General features: G+C 41.2%; 1 protein-coding gene across 4 annotated transcripts in view; it reads right to left on the reverse strand.

Annotated features, from left to right (window-relative positions):
• Positions 1 to 20781, reverse strand: part of ZBBX (zinc finger B-box domain containing) — a 437896-nt gene that overhangs the window by 24807 nt on the left and 392308 nt on the right. For all 4 annotated transcript variants that reach the window (XM_063916186.1, XM_063916188.1, XM_063916187.1 and 1 more), the window contains 2 exons: positions 18025 to 18187; positions 10577 to 10720 (listed from right to left, as the gene is read on the reverse strand). In XM_063916186.1, the coding sequence (XP_063772256.1) occupies positions 10577 to 10720; positions 18025 to 18187 (307 nt within the window). The remainder of the gene's footprint in view (positions 1 to 10576; positions 10721 to 18024; positions 18188 to 20781) is intronic.

Raw genomic sequence — 20781 nt, forward strand, 5'->3', positions numbered from 1 at the left:
TCACATTAGTAACAATAGATAGAAAGTCACCAGAAAACATTTGCGCACATACACTTGTAATGCAGCAAAGGTGACTCAAATAGCTCACCAAAAACCATACAGCTTATAGGATACGAAAAGAGAGAAACCCAGTGGCGCAAAAAGTGAATTACAAACAACGATAAAACAAACGTCTTTCCTGTATAAAATCCTCAATGAATTTCAGTCATCCAGCTTTTGTAGTTTTCTATTCTGGAGATCCACTCCGGTAGGGATTATACCTCGGACAGAAAAGTAATATCCTTAGTGCAACACTGTTTTTACATAAAAGGATGGCACTCCTTACAAACGTATACTGTTGCACTCACATTTAATCAATATTATAAATACTCATCATCCTCCACAATTGAATGGTACTCCTTTACACTTCCTTCATCCAGTATGTAACTCAATAAGCAAAGGGAGAAAGGGATATAGTGTAACACCGTTTTTTTAAAAACAATCTGATTTATTCAAGGTTACACTTACAAGATTAAGGGGTATATGCAATTAGCGGCGAATCGTGGCAAATTATCGTCCGTTTTTCAATTCGACACAATTCGACAGTCTAATTTCGGCAAGTGGGTGCCGAAATTGACCATATGCAATAAAAAACGGATTCGACAGTCCCGCTGCCGAAAAACGGCCGATTTGACGGATTTGTTCCGTTTTTTTAAAAACGGGTAAAAACGGGAAAAAACTCGGAAAAAAATGGCGTGGGGTCCCCCCTCCAAAGCATAACCAGCCTCTGGTTCTTCGAGCTGGTCCTGGTTCTAAAAATCCGGGGGAAAAATGGACAGGGGATCCCCCGTATTTTTAAAACCAGCATCGGGCTCTGCGCCTGGTGCAAAAAATTTGGGGGACAAAAAGAGTAGGGGTCCCCCGTATTTTTTACACCAGCATCGGGCTCCACTAGCTGGACAGATAATGCCACAGCCAAGGGTCACTTTTATACAGTGCCCTGCGGCCGTGGCATTAAATATCCAACTAGTCACCCCTGGCCGGGGTACCCTGGGGGAGTGGGGACGCCTTCAATCAAGGGGTCCCCCCCCCAGCCACCCAAGGGCCAGGGGTGAAGCCCGAGGCTGTCCCCCCCATCCAAGGGCTGCGGATGGGAGGCTGATAGCCTTGAGAAAATGTAAAGAATATTGTTTTTTCCTGTAGTACTACAAGTCCCAGCAAGCCCCTCCGCAAGCTGGGAGGTACCAGCATGCGGGAGAAAAACGGGCCTGCTGGTACCTGTAGTAGTACTACTGAAAAAAAAATACCCAAATAAAAACAGGAGACACACACCTTGAGAGTAAAACTTTATTACACACCTGCCGACACACACATACTTACCTATGTTGACCCGCCGACTGCCACGTCTCCTGATCCGACGATCCGGGGTACCTGTGAATCAAATTATACTCACCTCAATCCAGTGTCCAGATATAAATCCTCGTACTTGGCAAAAAAAGAAAACGAACAACCGATCCACACGGACTGAAAGGGGTCCCATGTTTACACATGAGACCCCTTTCCCCGAATGCCGGGACACCACGTGACTGCTGTCACCGAGATCCCTTCAGCCAATCAGGAAGCGCTACTTCGTTGCACTCACCTGATTGGCTGTATGCGCGTGTGACCTCAGACAGCGCATCGCAAAGCCTCTCCATTACTTTCAATGGTGGGAACTTTGCGGGTAGCGGTGGGGTTACCCGCGGTCAGCCGCTGACCGCGGGTGACCTCACCGCTGACGCAAAGTTCCCACCATTGAGTATAATGGAGAGGCTTTGCGAGGCGCTGTCTGACAGCTCAGACGTGCAGCCAATCAGCAGAGTGCAACGAAGTAGCGCTTCCTGATTGGCTGAAGGGACCTCGGTGACAGCAGTCACGTGGTGTCCCGGCATTCGGGGAAAGGGGTCTCACATGGGGCCCCTTTCAGTCCATGTGGATCGGTTGTTCGTTTTCTTGTTTTGCCAAGTACAAGGATTTATATCTGGACACTGGATTGAGGTGAGTATAATTTGATTCACAGGTACCCCGGATCGTCGGATCAGGAGACGTGGCAGTCGGCGGGTCAACATAGGTAAGTATGTGTGTGTCGGCAGGTGTGTAATAAAGTTTTACTCTCAAGGGGGTATAGTTACTAAGATTCGTATTTTCCCGTTTGAGGTCAAAGTTCAATCACGAATGACATCGAAAGTGTAAATATGCAACTTTTTGAATTGATTACGACTAATTTACTAAGCTGTCGTATTTGTATTTTTAGTGTTGTCCGATGTCGATGTCATTCGTGTTTTTTTTTGTTTATAACGCGGCCGATTTTGTGGTTTTACGGCCGTGTTAATATTTTTTTCTTACGACTGCGTCACATGTCTGTTACGGCAGTGTTTGTCCGTGCACGGCCGCGTTTTTTTCCTAAGTTTCGTTTTTGTCACTCGTCCGTGATTGGTTGTATTCGTGATGGAGGAGTGTCTGTGCACATTACTATAAAAACGCCCCAAACCGTCCGCACCTCGTGGGTTTAGCTAGTGGAGAGAGGAAGGTGTATTAGGAGTTGGTGAGTTTGGTGGAGTTTTTGGTGGTTTTGGAGCAGAGTTTTGCGATTGTTGAGTGCTGTACTGTGTGTGTAAGTAGTCTTGTCATACTTGTTGTGTAGTTTTTTCAAAGTTTGTCTACTTTTTTGTCCTTGTTTTTTTTTTCAAGTCTATTGTCATTGTTTGTGAGTGAGTGTGTCTGTGTTGGGTGTGTGGTGTGTAGTGGTAGTGGAGGAGTGTGTTATCTGTTTTTTTTTCTCTGTGTTTTTTGTAGTTATGTCTCAGTCAGAGGTCAGTGTGGTGGAGGAGGTTAGTGAGAGGGAGGAGGTGAGTGAGGTGGAGGAGGTGAGTGAGGTGGAGGAGGTGAGTGAGAGGGAGGAGGTGAGTAAGGTGGAGGAGGTTAGTGAGAGGGAGGAGGTGAGTGAGGTGGAGGAGGTTAGTGAGGAGGGGGTGCCTGTTCTTGCGTTTTCCAGTGATAGTGAAGGTGCTGTGGCTCCGCAGCCACGCACCACTACCAAGACTGGGCGCAATGTTAAGTTCAGCTATGCAGAAAACATGGCTTTGGTGCGGGAGCTGATGAGGCATCATCGCCAATTGTTTGGGCAGGATGCTGCCAAGGTGTCCTCACGTAGGAAGTCGGTCCTGTGGGCTAAAGTTATAGCGGCAGTTGATAGTGAGGGTGTGGTGAGGCGGACTGAGGACACGTGCCGTAAAAGATTTTATGACATAAAGCGCCGTGTCAAGGCCAAGATGGCCAAGGAGGCCAAATCAGTCCGCCAAACCGGGGGTGGACACCCCTTCAGGGCGACTTATCGTGATTGGGAGGAGCCTGTGCGGACCCTTATTCCTGCCGAAGTGGTGTCTGCGACTCATGTCCGGGATTCGGACCGCCCAAGGCTGGATGGTGAGTTTGTTTAAATTATGTGTTGTATATTGCATTTTTCAAAAAGTTAATGTTGCTAATTTTTACTGTGTTTTTAAATATTGAAACATTGTGTTGGTGATGTCGTGCAGGCCTGTGCAACCTGTAGCTGTAAATGTGTTTCAAAACTACAAGTCCCATAATGCATTGGCTGAGTTTTGTTATTAGTGAATGTTAAATCTGTTGCAGTGCATGCTGGTATGTGTAGTTCTAATACATAATCAGAGATCTTGCTTGTCCCTAACTGTTTTTGAGAATAGCATTTTTTAAATATTGTTTGTTTTTTGGTTAATGATGTTTGTGGTGTTTTTTTTTTCTCACAAAATTTGTTTGTGTCAATTATGGCTTTCAAATTCACTGCAATATCTTGTGCAGAATTAATCTATATTTATGGCTTAATTATTGCAACACCATCTTACTTTCCGAATACACACCCAATTAAGTAATCCAGAATTGCTTAAACATAAAATAGTTTACTTAACATTAGGTTCAAGATGTTTACATCACAATAAGGAGTTTCATATAACAATGAATATTCAATGTATGGTAATAATGTTGATTCAAATTTTTCAACAGTACGCCAGCGAAGCGCCACAGACAGGCCACAGCCAACTGATGGAGATGGTGGGAATGCAGGTAAGAATTCACTGTAGTCACATATTCTGCAAACACATAGAAGCACAAAATATTAATGTTTATATTTTTACATAGGCTCGTCTTCTGCAAGCCGCCCTCCTTTAAGGCGGCCATCACAGGGCTCTGTGAGTTTACCTAGGAGGCCCAGTAAGACGCGTCGTGTGGAGTCTTATTCTGCGGCTCCATCTTCACCACCCAGGCGGCGCATCTCCGCAGTGCTGGCCCAGCCACCACAGGCAATTTTGGCTAGTCCCCAAAGTGATGAGCCACGATCACCTCAGCTGTCTGGTGAGTAAAAACATTAAATTTTAAAAAACAAAAAGTAAGACACAGTACATTTACTAAGATGTGAGTTCTATTTGAGATGACATGTTTTCCCGTAGCAACCATTCTGATTCCAGGTATTCTCTTCTTGAAGGTGCAAAATAAGAGAAAAATAAAGTCTTATTGGTTGCTATGGCCAACATCCCATTTTAAATTCAACACCCATCTTAGGAAATTGATCCCACAGGCGTGCACAGAAAATGAATAGCGGCTTTCACACCGGACTTAACCCCCCACCCCCTCCACAGCATTATAGTGTTCTCACACCTCCCCTGTCCTGGATGTAGACTGCTTACCTGATCTGCTCCTCTGGGCCGTCCAGGTGAGCAGTCTATATCCAGGACAGGGGAGGTGAGAGAACACTATAATGCTGTGGAGGGGGGGGGAAGTTCGGTGCGGAACCCGCCAGTCAGTCTCTGCGCACGCCTGTGAAGGCACATATGTGTTTGTAAAGGAAAGATTCCTAGTTTTTTAAAACACACCTTTAAAAAAAAATTGGCATGAGTATTATTAAGTAGGGCATGTTTAGGACAAGCAAAGATATTTAATTATAACTAAACAGTGCCTGTTGGTCACCCCATACAGACCCACACATCATGGCCGAGGACGACCAGCAGGAACCTGACCAACAGCCAACCTTTACACTGCACCTTACGCCCGTTGATCCTACCCAGCCAACCCAACAGCAGGATATGCCCCAAGCCTCAGTAAGGCCACAATTGATCCCTACTCCACCCCAGCAACAAATGTCCGCAGACTTTTGGTCCAGTTGGGCAACACAACAGGCCCAAAACACTGCCTGCCTGAACACACACACACAACACCTTGCCAGTCTGCCCCATCATCTTCCGCGCATTAGTCGGAACTCGGGAAGACTGATTGTTCAGGTAGGCAGAATTGCGACATCAATGGAGCAAATCAGGGCGGACAACACGCAAATGCTTTCAAATTTGACGCGCATCATTGATGAGCAACAGCGGCAGCAACAAGCCTTCATTCAAGTTATTCAGCACAATCAGGTAGTGAATGAAACTTTGTCTCGGATTGTGGCCAGCAACACTGCCACAAATAATCAGCTGAATGCCAGTATTCATAATTTGAGCCAAAGCATAACTCTGATGGCAGCACAACAAGCCAGCTCCAGCTCAGGCACGACTACCCCTAGCCAGACCCCAGTTACCTCCCCTGTTCGACGATCAAGCAGAACACGGCCCAGCGACCCTGCTCAAACCTCTGCACCCAGCACACAAAAGAAAAAAAAATGAAGAATACATGAAATTTGTGATACACAATAAAATTGTTAATATTGTATTCTCAAAAATTCCTGTGTCCGCGTCAATCATTGTAAAACACGCTATGTGTGTTTGTTTTAATGGGGTAATGAGTGACAATGCTTTTTTTAATTTGTGTTTTAAAAATGTACAGACCAGTATAAAAAACAAACACTAACGAACAAAACACACATTCACACCTACAATACATTTAATCAAAGTGGTTAGTCAAGGTGATTTGTATTAAAAAAATACTTACGGGTAAAATACCGCAGAATCACTTCTTGCCTTACCTGCCTCCCTACATCTGTACTCACACTGTCACCAGATGTTTCTAACTCCTCTGCTTGCTGACTGTTTTCTCCATCATCATGTGGCAGATGTTGTTTCAAACACAGATTATGGAGAAAACAGCAGCAGAACACAATCCTAGTCACCTTGGAGGGACTATACAACAAAAGCCCAGCAGATTTATCCAGACACCGAAACTGAGATTTCAGCACACCAAAACATCTTTCTATCACGTTCCGCGTAGACTTATGTGCATGATTGTAACTGTGTTCAGCAGGAGAATCAGGATGGGACAATGGAGTAAGTAGCCAAGAGTAGCAGCCATAACCCCCATCACCTGAAAAACAGATATAGGCAACATTAGTACATGTGTATGATGAGTAATTACCCTAAAAAACAATGGAGTTTGAAGTTACCACACATAACACACAACACACTTGGAACATACCCAGCAGCCAGCCATCAGGCATTTGTCCGTCCTCAAATTTATCGAACAGAGATGACTGACTGAGGATGAAGGAGTCATGGCAGCCGCCAGGGTAACCTGCAACCACACTCATAATGTTGAGATTTGCATCACAAACCTCCTGGACATTAGTGGATTTGTCCATATGTCGATTAGTATATATATATTGTCGGCCCCTAGGTGGTCTCAGCTCAACGTGTGTGCAATCTATGGCCCCCAGCACATTGGGCATGCCAGCAAGCTCATAGAAAGCTACCCTGACAGCATGCCACTGCGACTCCTGGGTAGGGAAGCAGATAGAGGCATTTATATGTGGTTCCAAGACATCCAAAACCTGAGTGGACATTAATAAATATAAGGTGAGTGTCATGATCTGTATTCAATACAATACTGTGTTCTAAGACCTAACAGAAGCAACACTTAGATATAGACGTGTATATATATTTCAACTCACCTGGTTCAAATATTTGGAAAAGGTGGGCTGGGAGATACCGATGACGTCGCCTGTCACAGCCTGGAAGCTCCCAGTAGCCATAAAGTGTAACACAGCCAGGAGTTTGTGTAGGCCTGAGACAGAGCGAGAGCGTGCTGTCTCAGGGTCTAGTCCCAGTTTGACAAGGTCATACAGACGGAAAATGTTGTTTCTATTTAGGCGAAACATCTGTATGACCCTATCATCAGACAATGCGTTTAAGTTTAAACGACCCCTAAAAAATCGTGGCTGGCGCAGCCTCCGCGGCACCTGCTTAACCTGCTGACCATGTTCACTTACCTGGCCCTGAGTCATGGATCACTCTCAGGTATCCCCCAGCAAACAAAAAATCGGTAGCACACACCACAGCCGCCATTTCAGAGTGAGAGATATTCAAAATGTGCCTTGGACCCTTTTATAGGGCCAAACATTCAGGTGTGACTAATGGATAATTGAATACACATGTAAACACGCTTCTCAAAAGCAGGTCTACTTTTTTTTAGGACTTTTTTACGAATTGTATTTTTTCACGACCGCAAAAGCATTTTCACGGTAGACATTACAAATACGAATGGTTAGTAAATGACCGTGATTCATACCTAAACAGCCGCGTTTTGACCGATGGTGTATTCATTCGTATTTTTTTTACTACAACTTCCAAAAAAATACGAATGCCCTCATCACTGTCGTGATTTGAGTTTAGTAAATTACCGAGATGACACTTTGAAGAAAAAACGGCATCTCGGTCAAAATCGGGACCTTAGTAAGGTGTGTGTCTCCTGTTTTTATTTGGGTATTTTTTTTCCAGTAGTACTACAGGTACCAGCGGGCCCGTTTTTCTCCCGCATGCTGGTACTTGTGGTTCTCCAAGTATCAGCTTGCGGGGGAGGCTTGCTGGGACTTGTAGTACTACAGGAAAAAACAATATTCTTTACATTTTCTCAAGGCTATCAGCCTCCCATCCGCAGCCCTTGGATGGGGGGGACAGCCTCGGGCTTCACCCCTGGCCCTTGGGTGGCTGGGGGGGGGACCCCTTGATTGAAGGGGTCCCCACTCCCCCAGGGTACCCCGGCCAGGGGTGACTAGTTGGATATTTAATGCCGCGGCCGCAGGGCGCTGTATAAAAGTGACCCCCGGCTGTGGCATTATCTGTCCAGCTAGTGGAGCCCGATGCTGGTGTAAAAAATACGGGGGACCCCTACTCTTTTTGTCCCCCGTATTTTTTGCACCAGCACCAGGCGCAGAGCACGGTGCTGGTTTTAAAAATACGGGGGATCCCCTGTCCATTTTTCCCCCGGATTTTTACAACCAGGACCGGCTCGAAGAGCCCGAGGCTGTTTATGCTTTGGAGGGGGGACCCCACGCCATTTTTTTCCGGGATTTTACCATTCCATCTAAAAAAAAATATTTTGTACTATGCTTGTGCCTCCCAAAAAGACAAAACAAGTACCTAATCCCTTCTAATATAAATAGATATGCTATTACCAATAAAAAAAACACCCAAAAAAACATGTTTTAAATTTTTTTATTAGATTCACCCACCAAAGTGTGGCGGATTGAAAATGACGAATTTACTGTCTAAAAGTACTGTTGTCGAATTTCCAAACTTCAATTGAATATACTTTTGTCGAATTGCCGCATTTGTACCATTGCAGAAAAGTCGAATTTGACAAATGTCGAATTTCAAAAAGTCGAATTTTGAAAGTCCGTTTTTTGGACGGAAAGTACTGAATTGCATTGTCGATTTTTTTTTTTTGGCGAAAAAGTCCCGTTTTCAACAATTTCGGGAATTCGACCGCAATTGCATATACCCCTAAAAATCCACACAAGCATATAACAAACTCCCTAAGGAAAGATTGATTCTCATGGTAGATGAAATCCGAGCCAGCCGGTCCACATCGCTGAGGAGAAGCAGTTCTTTCACCGTTACAATTAATGAAAATGTCCAAAAAAATATATCCACCTGCTTAACGCGTATCGGACTATGTATCGGACTATGGGTTTCTCTCTTTTCGTATCCACATTAGTAACAATACCTACAGTCAATGTTGGTGAACACAGCTTTATATGTCAATGTCATTTTTGTTACTAATGACTGTTTCATCTAGGATTTTCCATCTGTGTTCTTTCTTTCTAAAAGGATTATTACTGTTTATTTATGGTTTTGTAAAGCCATGTACACTCCCCTGTAAAATGAGCATTATAATTAGTTTGAAAGATCAGTACGGAAAGGTCAAGTGCCTAGAAATCACTATGCTTATCGTTACAGACATATATAAGAACCAAGAATATGGAAACCTTGGAAGACTTTATTAACATACCAGAAAACAAATCTTATTAACTCCCAAGTATTACAAATTACTGTCACACATGGCACTTGACCAACGGTAGTTATAGCAAAGCTACTGTATGTAATATTCAGGTGAAACACTGACTCGTGTGGAAAGAAAACAATGAAAACACTAATTTTCCTGGCTTGATGTCACATTAAGTATACAGAGAACACAAAGCAACCAGAAGAGATATGAAGGTTCTAAATATAAGAAGGTTCTTGCTGAGCACAGGCTGTTGTACATAAAACACAGTGGCGCTGTTCTCCAGGAACAATTGATGAAGGGCTACAACCTTTGTGAATAAATTCTGCTTATTTTTTGGCTTATTTTAATTGTCATCCATGTTGGAAACAAGCCATTAGATTTCCTTAAATACAATAATGAACCTTCGAGACATGTTTCTATAGTAATGAAAGAAATTGGATATGTATGTTTTTTTTTTTTTTATCCCTCTAGCCTAAGGACTTTTCATTGCTCCACACAAAATGAATGCATAAAAATGATTAGCTTATGCTGCAGGTCTACATACATATGAACATGTTCTACTGCTATGCTTTTGTATACAGCCAGGAATGGTATAAAATGATTACACTTTCAGTATTTTCAAAGGTCAGCCTTCGAAATGGCACTTATAGAGTCTATAAACCATAGTGAGGACTCTCTAAAAACTCGTCACGGTGCTTATAAATATTCATGCTAAACTGGTAAGTTTTATAGTGATATGAAATGTAATTAGTTCTGCAATAACAGCCACAGGTATGTAACAAAACAACTATTCTACAAAGGAAAACAGTTTTATTTTATAAGGTTTGCATTTGGTAATAAAATGTCTGCAGTAAACCAAATAATTTGAATACACTGAAAGCAAAACTCATTTAACGTAGCAATCACATAAAAAAAAACAGGTGTGTTTTTTTAACATAAATCACTGTGGCATGCTGTTGAAAATGTTAATATTTATAACTGTGCCTTGGTTTGCTTCTTCAGGCTGCTATTAATGATGTATAATTCTGATTAAGATCACATGATGTGGTAACTAATAAAGAGGTTTTGTTAGAGGCAATGGTTTTTGTTTGTGATCTTGGAAAAGAATCTCGTCACTCTCACAGACATCAACAATTAGAATCACTATAGCCATACAGATAGTGGTTCTCCGCTTTTAGAATAATAATTGCAGAATTATATAACTGACTTCTCAATGCATTTAATTTGCTTTCCTATAATAGTATGTGACAATGATCTACACATAATACAAATATCCTAGTGTAGTGGGCAAAATGATCAGTTTTCAGTCTGTAAGATACTGGGTTCAAGTACTCACCAGTCTTTGTTTGTTTGAAATATCTGGGACTGAGGCTGTGTTCTATAAAATGATTGCTGCATTTAGCCTGTGCTACAATATCTTCAACAACAGCATCATCTGCATGATCAGTTAAACTGCTGTCTGGTTTCCAGTAGTTATGCCCTAAATTGGAAATGAAACAGTTATAAAATATAGCAGTTCTATGAAGCTGTATCAGAAAACAGGTCACCATATAAATCTTTAGTGAAATGTCATTTAGAGCAACAAAAGCTGCATGACCACAAGGAGGTCACCTTATGTCACCTTGGAGGTGTGGCTGTGCCTCCTTAACAGATGCAGACCCCCATCAGGCCCAGACACTTTGCACCTGTACTTTCTTTCTAGGCGTCCCTGACATGTCACATGGATGTTTTATAATAGATAAGAAATTGGGTTGGAACATGGGATGTTTGTAAGTAAGCTTTTAATGACACATCTTTTAAGAATTGGAATTCGGTGTAACAAAAACACATAAAACACATTCAAAGGTAACTTGCTTATAATGTAGCATAAACAGTTCATGTTCTTGGTATTTCTACATATTCTATCATTCAGCCAACCCTGCAGTCACAGAACCCCCCCTTCCCCCCCCCCAAAAAAAAAAAAAAAAAAAAAGATACTACTTCTATGGTTTGGATAAACTGAATTTTCTAAAATGAACAGTGGGATGTCTGTGAATTTGGGTAAGGAGGAAGAGAGGTATTGTAACAGTGGCAAAATTGCAAATATTTATAAAAGTCCCACAGGAGTATGATGAAGACTGTGTAAAAGTCAGGAGGAGACTGTCAAGGATCGCAGAGTGAAATTAAACTGTCAGACTGCTAGGTGGTTAGTTGTAAATTTGGGATCAACCTAGTAATGAAAGGAAGGGAGAGGTTTAGGAAAGGCAAACAAAATTCCTCTGAACTATGGACCAATTTATGTCAAGCGTTCCATGTGACCAAGATGGCTCTAGGGTTAAAGTAAGCAACTAAACAGGTGCAGGGAGAAACCACAGATCCGATAAGGAACATAACGAGAACATACTCATTTTGAAAAAGAAACATGGCTTGGTAAATTCTGATGTGACCAGTCTCTAGTTTGAAAGAAAAAATATCAACCCTTCCCCTTGTCAGGATCGTCCCATTGGGTGTGCATCAGAACAGGGTGAACCAGCAGGAGGGCACAATTGGGTGTACACACTAGATGATATGGACGATATATTTTCCCTATTTTTTACGGAACTCTTTTGCTATCTGTATTGTCTGGTCATTTGGGGACTTGGGCCCTGATTCAGGTTGGAACCGCAAAATCTGCTGAGAGGATGCGGTGCATGCGCAGGGCCAGAAAATACGATCACCTCTACCTGTCAATCAGGCAGAGGCATTTGTGGGGTGGGGGAGCGGCAACACTCCGTTTCCAAGATGGAGCATTGTGTGGGCACAGCATAAAAATGGGGGCGTGGTGGTGTGAACGGTGGGCCTGATGGTGGCGTGATCATAAAAATGGCCGCAATTTCAGCGTGGTCATGGGTGGGGGCTGTTAGCATGCTGGGTGGCCCCCAGCATGCGATCCAAAGGCTACTTTGCAGAACTTGCAATCCTTCATGAATCATGTCCTTTTTTCTGTCAGTTATCACATCTCAAATTGACTATACTATTAGGATTTTTTTGCATTATGTTTGGGAGAAACTACGAAGTAGGAACTTTGTCAGAAGTGGACAGAGCTGAAGCCACATTTTGAATACTGAAACTGCATATAAGTATTATATTCCTTCTATTATATATTCTACTATATTATTTCATACCCTATTGTATGGATATATCTTTCCCATCCGGCACAATATATCGAGGTCTATTTATGAAGAGTGGAGAAGTGAGCCAGTGGAGAAGTTGCCCAAGGCAACCAATCAGCTGCATTTGACAAATGTTGCCTAAAAGTTGATTGGTTGCCATGGACAACTTCTCCACTGTCTCACTTCCCCACTCTTTTCTGTTTCATGAATAGACCCTAGACGAGTCTAATGTGTACCCAGCCATACACTGTTTGCCGTATCTGTGATCTTAACCAAAACAAACCACAAACATATACCGAGTCAGGGGGTAATTACATCTTCTTTTACCGTGCCAGCAATATCAACATACTGTAAAAAAAAAAACATTAGTAACATGCAAATAATTTTGCAGCTAAAACACATATAAGTGTTTGATCATTTTTGTTAACACACATCTACAAATTTATCAGTGACTGTGATTGTGATTTTAGTTTTGCTAAACCTGTTCTTGAGCACCCTAAACATTTGTTTAGTTATATTAATGTTACATGTAATTTGATTGAGTATAAGAACAGGCATCTTGAAATGCAGTACTGCAGGACCAGTGAAACAGGACAGGGCTTATGCATAATATGTAACGGCTATACTCACATCTTTCATTCTATCTGATGTAAAAGCAACAGATATATAATTTAGAGACTTCTACACGTGCTTTCTGCTCATATCTAAAGTATACACAATGTTAACAGATGATTAAATAATGCATTTCACAAGTTGATTCCCTTCAGAATTATACTATTTGACCTTATCTTGTCATTCTACATGGCTGTTATGTAGAACCTTTCCTAGCAGGTTATTGATTCCACAGTGACTGCATGATTGTTATAGACATCCTTCACAACTGGCAAACACACAAAGATGGAAGTGAAGTGTGTTTCTAGGGAACCATCAAGCAAAAAAGATGTATGGTTGTATAGCTTAGCGGTAGCATGTTACTGGGACTCATGCAGTCACCAACATACATAATTACCAGTCTGTGCTATAGAGAGTAATAGTTCAAAGATAAAACTGCCTGCTCCCCTCCAATTCCCCAATGAATCCACCCCATTCACATCCACCCCTGAACCCATCCCGTAATTACCAGACGATCCTCCACTTCCATGCCATTTCATATAAAGTGTCAGTACCTGATGAATGCATTCATGCATATTAGATCATCATTCTGTCCCTAACAGTAACCGTAACCCTAGTGCTAACCTTCCTGAGAATGTCAACATTACGAAAATGTCAGCTTTTTATGTCGACATGCTATCATTGTTGACATTTTGCAGATGACTACATTAATGATGTTGACACTGTAACCATGTTGACATCATCAATGCTGATGTTCCACTGTTGACATCGTGAATGTCAATATACTGAACGCTAACACTGAGGTTGCCTACAACCCAGCTACCACTTACATGATGAGATGAGGTCGTTACAGATAACATGAAATTGTGCAATGATTTCTATTCTCCACATGACACTACTAATTTTAAACCCCTGTATATGCAGCCTGACTGCGTAGGCAGGCGCACCACCACTATTTTTCTGATCTCAGGAAACGCAGGTGACATCATCGGCCAGCCCCGAAAACAGCCATGACACATCTGTGTTTCCCCCCAAACGCCGCGTCGTTGCCACCGGACGCCCGCACTTGTCAATCATGATACAATTGCATCCTTTCCGGGATGCGATCGCATAATGATTGGTCACGCACTGCCGTTTACGATTTTCGGAACACTGAAGAACCCCCAAAGAACTAAAGGTGATTTGTTTTTTAAGCAGTAAGTTAAAAAAACATACAATTAAAATGAGAAAGTAAAAAGTGTAATGAAATGAAATCCTTTGTCCAACATGCAAATATTTGATTTAGAAACTAGAAGCTGGATCCACAGTAAGATTAATAAACTAAATTTTAAAGTTACATTACAATTAAAATTGTATGAGGCAGTACTTCCAGTTGTATGCTCAGATAATAAGTGAACTAAAAGTCTGGCATTCAAGGAACACAAGAACAAGCTGGGTAATTGGTACAGCAGTGCCCATAAAACACTCATTATAATATTTTTACTGTATCAGAAAGGAGACTTCCCGGGTTCTTTTATTTATTTTTCTTGCAGGAATGAAAGGTTTTCTGTTTGTTATTTTAAAGGAGTTATATCCCACGTTGCTTGTTTGAGACCTAATTACCACATATTTTAGCCAAAGAAAGAAACAAAAGAGAATCATTCGTTTTTACGATTATTGCCGTTTCCTTATCATTTATTTAGTTTGCATGTACTTTCATTTTTCTTTTTCGTTTTTGGGTTATTATCACATCCACAAAGAGGACTGATTGATTGATCATTTCTCATATCATCCTTGTAAAAAGGAAGGAATGACAAATGAATTATCCTGTAGAAGAGGTGAAGCATAAACAGCAGAAGACATCATAGTACTGTGTATTTTTTTCTTCTTCGTAAAATGAGGATAAAACATACCACAAAGCTATTTTGGTTACTAAACATTTCATGAAGCAGAAAGACGTACAAATAAAGTAAATAGTTTTAGAAATCCTGAGCTTGCCATCTACTTGATACATTTGGTCTAATATGCTGAGGTTTTGCTTTGTCTGTACTCAGCATGTCTTTTCAGTGTAGAACAGAATGGCATACAGTATAACTGTTCAATAAAATGCAGCCAGGTAATGACACAGCATTTGTGTTTCCCACTCTACTTATATGACTCATCCTATATAAAGGCTGTGTTATGCCACAACTGTGACTGTGCCTGCCAGGAGTCGTAGTATAACAGGATTTGAGGGCATGGGCTGCTTAAACTGTTAACATAGCTACTTAAATGTAACACTATGGGGGGTATTCAATTGTTTGAAACATCAGTTGGTAGTCTGTTTTTTCCTATCTAATTGACAGGAAAAAACAAACACCCAACCGACTTTTCAAGCAATTGAATTCCACCAAATAGGAGGTATTCAATTGTTTGAAACGTCATTTAGGAGTCTGGTTTTTCCTATCTAACTGACAGGGAAAAAACAGACACCCAGCCGACTTTTCAAACAATTGAATTCCACACAATGTGTCCATATTTATCTGATGTGCTCCAACACTTGTAATTTCCTCTGCCATCTTCCAAAATGTATTTTCCATTAGCTAAACATATTTATAAATAATAACTGTACATGTAGTTATATATTGATCGTTTACAGTATAAACATAGTACTCTTTTTCATGAGGTCTATGAATGCCCTGTGATTGTAATGAAATTATACAACTTGTACACAATAATATGGGAGAAAGTAGATCACTTTGACATAGGGGCCTATTGGGAGCAGGGTGGTCCCTGCTAAATCAGTATCCAAGTAGCTGCGAGTAGTAGCGATGGTACAAATAAACATTGCTCCGGTGCGGAGACAGCTGATTTCTAAGATCAGCTGTCCCCACAACCCTATGAAACTCAGCACTGCTGAGTCTGACTTGTGTTCATGCATGCCTGGCTTTAGGCGGAGGGAGCCGACAGAAGCGGAGGGATCCGAAAATTCTCTCTTCGTAAACTGGACTTATGGGAAGGAGCGGGTCAGTGACATCTGAAAATGATGAATGTTCAAAATCTGTCAGAATCTGAAAATGTTGTTTTTTCGGAATTTGATGGATTGAGGTATGGGGACAGCAGGCCTGACAAGACTGAAAGGTAAGTAGGCGATAGCCGTTATATTTCCTGTGTTACCTTAGTAATGTATGCCAATTCCTGCAAAAGTAGGTGAACATTTTAATGTTCCCCTACTTTTGTAGAAATTAAGGGATAATGGGCCTGATTCAGCATGAGTTGTAGTTTTGCTAAAAGTAGCAAAACTATAACTCTTTTCGCTAGCATGTGGGGGGCCGTCCAGCAGAGGGCAAGGCTGCCCCACATGCCGGATCCGCCCCCCCTCCCCCGGTAACATGCGAGCACTTCGCTATACAGTGATGAGCTCACATGTTTAGGGTAGCCCCCAGCCTATGCAGCTGTAGTCAGAGGGCCGACAATTTTTGGGTCGCAGCGGCTGCGTGTGACATCACGCAGCTGCCATGGCCCACCCCGCAAACAGTCTGGACACTCCTGCGTTGTCTGGACTGCGCCCCCCCAAATGGCCTGTCGAAGACCACAAAATGCGCTGCCGACGCACTGTCACCGCCACCGCCAGCTCTTAAACAATCGCAGTTTAAGACCTTGTGCATGCGTGCTCCACTATGCGCAGATGTGCGGAAATCAGCAAATAGCGATTTCCACACTTCTGCAGGGCTTACTGAATTAGCCCCACTGAGTAGATCCCATAGTGGTATACAGTATTTGAAGTCTTTGTTCTTGACAAATAACAAACATGAATTTATACTGTTGAGGGTTTTGATACTCTTCTGCCTTAAATAAATATTGTTGAACAGGTCTATATAAATTAGATTCAATACTTAAAAGTTGCCAGTCCAGAAGGAGATTTGGTTGTCTGGCCCCCTCTCAACTCGAACCACAGAAAACTAAAATATACTATTATATGATATTGTGATTATATGATTAGCGCCGTCCTCAATGTTTGTTTGTTTTTTGTTTTGTTTTTATAAACGTAGCAAATTACATTTAGACCTTTTATAAGTTGGTTTATGCTTCTGTGCTTAACGTATGGAACCTAATGGTAAATGCCAGTCCTCTTTAGATCTGACAAGCAAGTGTCTGAAAGCCAAAGGTATGAAAATGATGGATGGCTGCCCTAATATCTTAAATGTTCCATGCTTCAAAGTTATAACGTTAAAATAAAAGACAGATTTATCAATACACGTGAATTTGCTAAAGGTGTAATATATAATGTTGTCAGTTCTACATACTGTATATACTGGCATCAGTAGGCGGACGTGCCTTGATGATCTCTCTTAAAGTTATACCTTTTTTTTCCGAGTGCCAAGTAAATTTCATGATGACTGAAATCCTAAGGTTTTGTGTAAACACCAGAACAGGACAATGTATTTAGGCAATTTAAATTATTTATAAAAAGCTGGCAAGACAACAAAGAGGACGTTTAAGGGTGTGCAACTCACTATCAAAATATATTCTGAAACATAATTACATGCTGTTTCGCTTCAATTCATACTGTTTCTGATTTTAAAATATAAAAGACCATGCCAACTAAAATACATTTTTCCCATCTCTAGTACACAGTTCTGCAGGATTAATGAGCAACAGGTAACATTACAAGGACAAGGAGGCTTACTGATTGCATTATAAGACATATAAAATGAAATATCAAGTTTAATCAGTATCCCCTTTCCAGGGTTGTATCGGGGGCAGCACGACCAGGCTGAAGATGCGGCTCACTTAACACCCTACTGGCACCTTTCTCAAGCTCGTGTAGGTGCTTTAATAAAAGCTTTGTCCATCCATAGGACAATCCCCTCCATTTCTGTGAAGCCATGATCTCACATGCACTGGTGGTGAAGAAGTGCAGGCATTGCCCCTTTCATCCATAGTAGTAGAACAAGATGTGCCCTAGAGGCCTGGAAACCATGCAGTTCAAGAGTCACTCAGAACCACTGACACTTGTAAAGGTTCTACTAAAGTATGAGGTAAAATGATGCCAGTCATGCATACATGCTTGTGATCGTACCTGTATAGGTGATCTCCTCATCTAGGGCACTTGGATCAGGCCTACTTAGTGGGCATTGGTCACTTTCCACCTCAGTGTGGTCAGTTTCCAAAATAAAAAATCCTTTCAATCCATGGTATTCTGAAACTGTGTTTCTTTCTCTGAGGACAATGCTCTCAAATTGCTATGGTAAAAAGAAAGTGACACTTAATACTGTTCTGCTTTAATGAATATTTTAAGAAATATTTATCTCAGTCATGTTAAACTCAATGACACCAGAGCTTAAAATACATAAATTTTACTTCCTTTGCTGGATGGTTACTGTCACAGGCATTTATGCTTTAGAAATTATTTATCCAACCATCACATTCAGCTGCCAGCTTAATAGTGTTTTTTATAAGGCGACAAGATAAAGTGATATACGTTTTTGATAAAGTATTCAAGATAGCACATTCTCACAATCCCCTGCAGCATTTAACCAGCTGAGTATTTTAATGTTTCTCAGCTCTATCCAAACTTGTGGGTCTCCTGGTGCAGGAATAATATGTAATGGAGGTCATACGGAGCTCTGCTTACCACTCTTTGACAAAACACTTACATGATAATGGCACTCAATGTCTACATGCAATCTCCTGCAAGTGGGACATAATGAAAACTGGAGCACTCAGACTAAGAAATTAAGGTCACTATTTTATTCCCAGCACGTGCTGTGGCTTGTCATCCCTACACTTGTATAAGTATATAAGAGGATGTAAGATTCTAGCAATACTTGGCATGATATTGTATGAATATGAATGTATTTTTTGTCACACATGCTATCTATATTGCCACAGCTGATTTCCTTGTCACAGGCTGCCATATGTACTCAAGTCAATATTTAAAGAGATGATAAAGTCAGCTGTTAAACACACAAGCCATAGCAATATTAAACATAACATTTCAAACTGTAACTTATGTCATGTTATTGTAAAATATAACACTTGCAGAAGCTAAACAAAGATACTCCTAATAGGGCTATAGCCAAAGAAATGGAACAAGAAGATTTGTAATGTGCTGTTGATGTTCAGTGATGCACGTTTGCTACAGATCAGATACTGTAATTCTCCACTAATATAGATAGATAAATGTATAAGACAAATCTTTCTGCTGCTTACTGCAGTTACCTCATTACGTGAAACCAATGTGCTTTATGCTCAGCATCCCCTTCTCCTGAATGCCCTATTGTGCATGACTTTAGGATGCAGTGAACAGGACAGTTATTATCGCAGTGCTTGTTTTTCTACGGAAGCAGTTGCAAAAAGATTGGATATTATTTGGTATTTAGATTTTTTTAAATGTTTAACTGATTTAAAACAACCTGGTGCATTTGCCATTCAGATAAAGGGTCTCTTTTAGAACTGCATGTAAGTAACTTTTTTGTGGTTAAATTACATATATGCATTTGTGTACTGCACATTGATACCAAAAATGCATGTATTTTGTACAGTTGTGTCCCCATACCCCATAAAATGCTTACTTTCACCAGACAATATGTAAACAGGAAACTGTAAGAGGCAGGAAAAATAGACTAAGAAGATAGCTATATATATATATATATATATATACACATATTGCACCCCGCTTCTGGGGTGGCGAGTGCTGTGGTTTTCTAGATTTGTTTGTATATCACGGGGTTAATCTTTGTTTAACTCTTATTAACCGTGGTCACAGGCCTTTTCATGCACCCCTGTGTAATCTCACTTGTTCTAAACCTGTGTCAGCTGCTCCTTAGTAATTTATCAGCCAGTGTCAGGTGACTAGTGTACCTTTAAAAGCCATAAGATGCATGGCAGATACACATTAAACCTAGTGGGCATGTGTGCAGTATATTATGTGTGATACAGTTGCCAGGTTTTAATTTTTGAGACTCTGTGATAGTGTAGGACCTGCATGAAGGTGGGGTACCTTGGAGAGCGGTATGCAGGCTTCCGTGCATTGGCCAATTCACTAACTAAACCCCATCATTTATTTATTGATGTTGTGAGGATAAGTGAGCTTGCTATGGTGAGTGCTGAACTTTCTGTTTGTATATATATAGACATATATATATATATATATGTCTATATATATATAATATATATATGGGATGTAGTTGGCATCCCGACATACAGGATCCATGCGGTCAGAAGACCGCCGCAGGAATCCCGACAGCTGTCAGAATCCCGACGCCGGAATACTGACAGACGGAATCCTGAGGCAAAACCACCTTCAATAAATAATTTTCCATCTGACTGATAATACATAACCCCTCATGAACCCAAATGATTTCAAAACCACCAAAAACAGTATTACCAGAAGCATTTTAATGTAACTGTACCAAGCAGTACCTCCAGGTGTGTGCTCCACACTATAGTGGTGGTGCGGTGGTATTAATGTCTCAGTCATATATAATGAAAGTTATCTGTTCGTTAGCCACCTCATGCAGTTGCAATGTGATAAGGAACTCATGCAGTTGCAATGTGATAAGGAAAATCATTTTACATTACATTGTCAGCATTCATAATTACAGATCTGGACTTGCTGTCTTTGGTAAAGTCCTGTCCCAGTGACATATGTGTCAGTCAGAACCATTTTATCCGCTGATCACAGAGAGTCACAGATCTATGAGTAGGGGGCGGGGCCATCAGTGGTCAGCTGCAACTCTCCTGTGACATTATCTTGTAGGGGAGCAAACATCATGACCATGTATTCACATTATTTATTTCTCATTTTATATATGGACTGCTGTAAGAAATAGTA

This window comes from Pseudophryne corroboree, chromosome 4, assembly GCF_028390025.1.
Source record: "Pseudophryne corroboree isolate aPseCor3 chromosome 4, aPseCor3.hap2, whole genome shotgun sequence".
Taxonomy (NCBI): Eukaryota; Metazoa; Chordata; class Amphibia; order Anura; family Myobatrachidae; genus Pseudophryne; species Pseudophryne corroboree.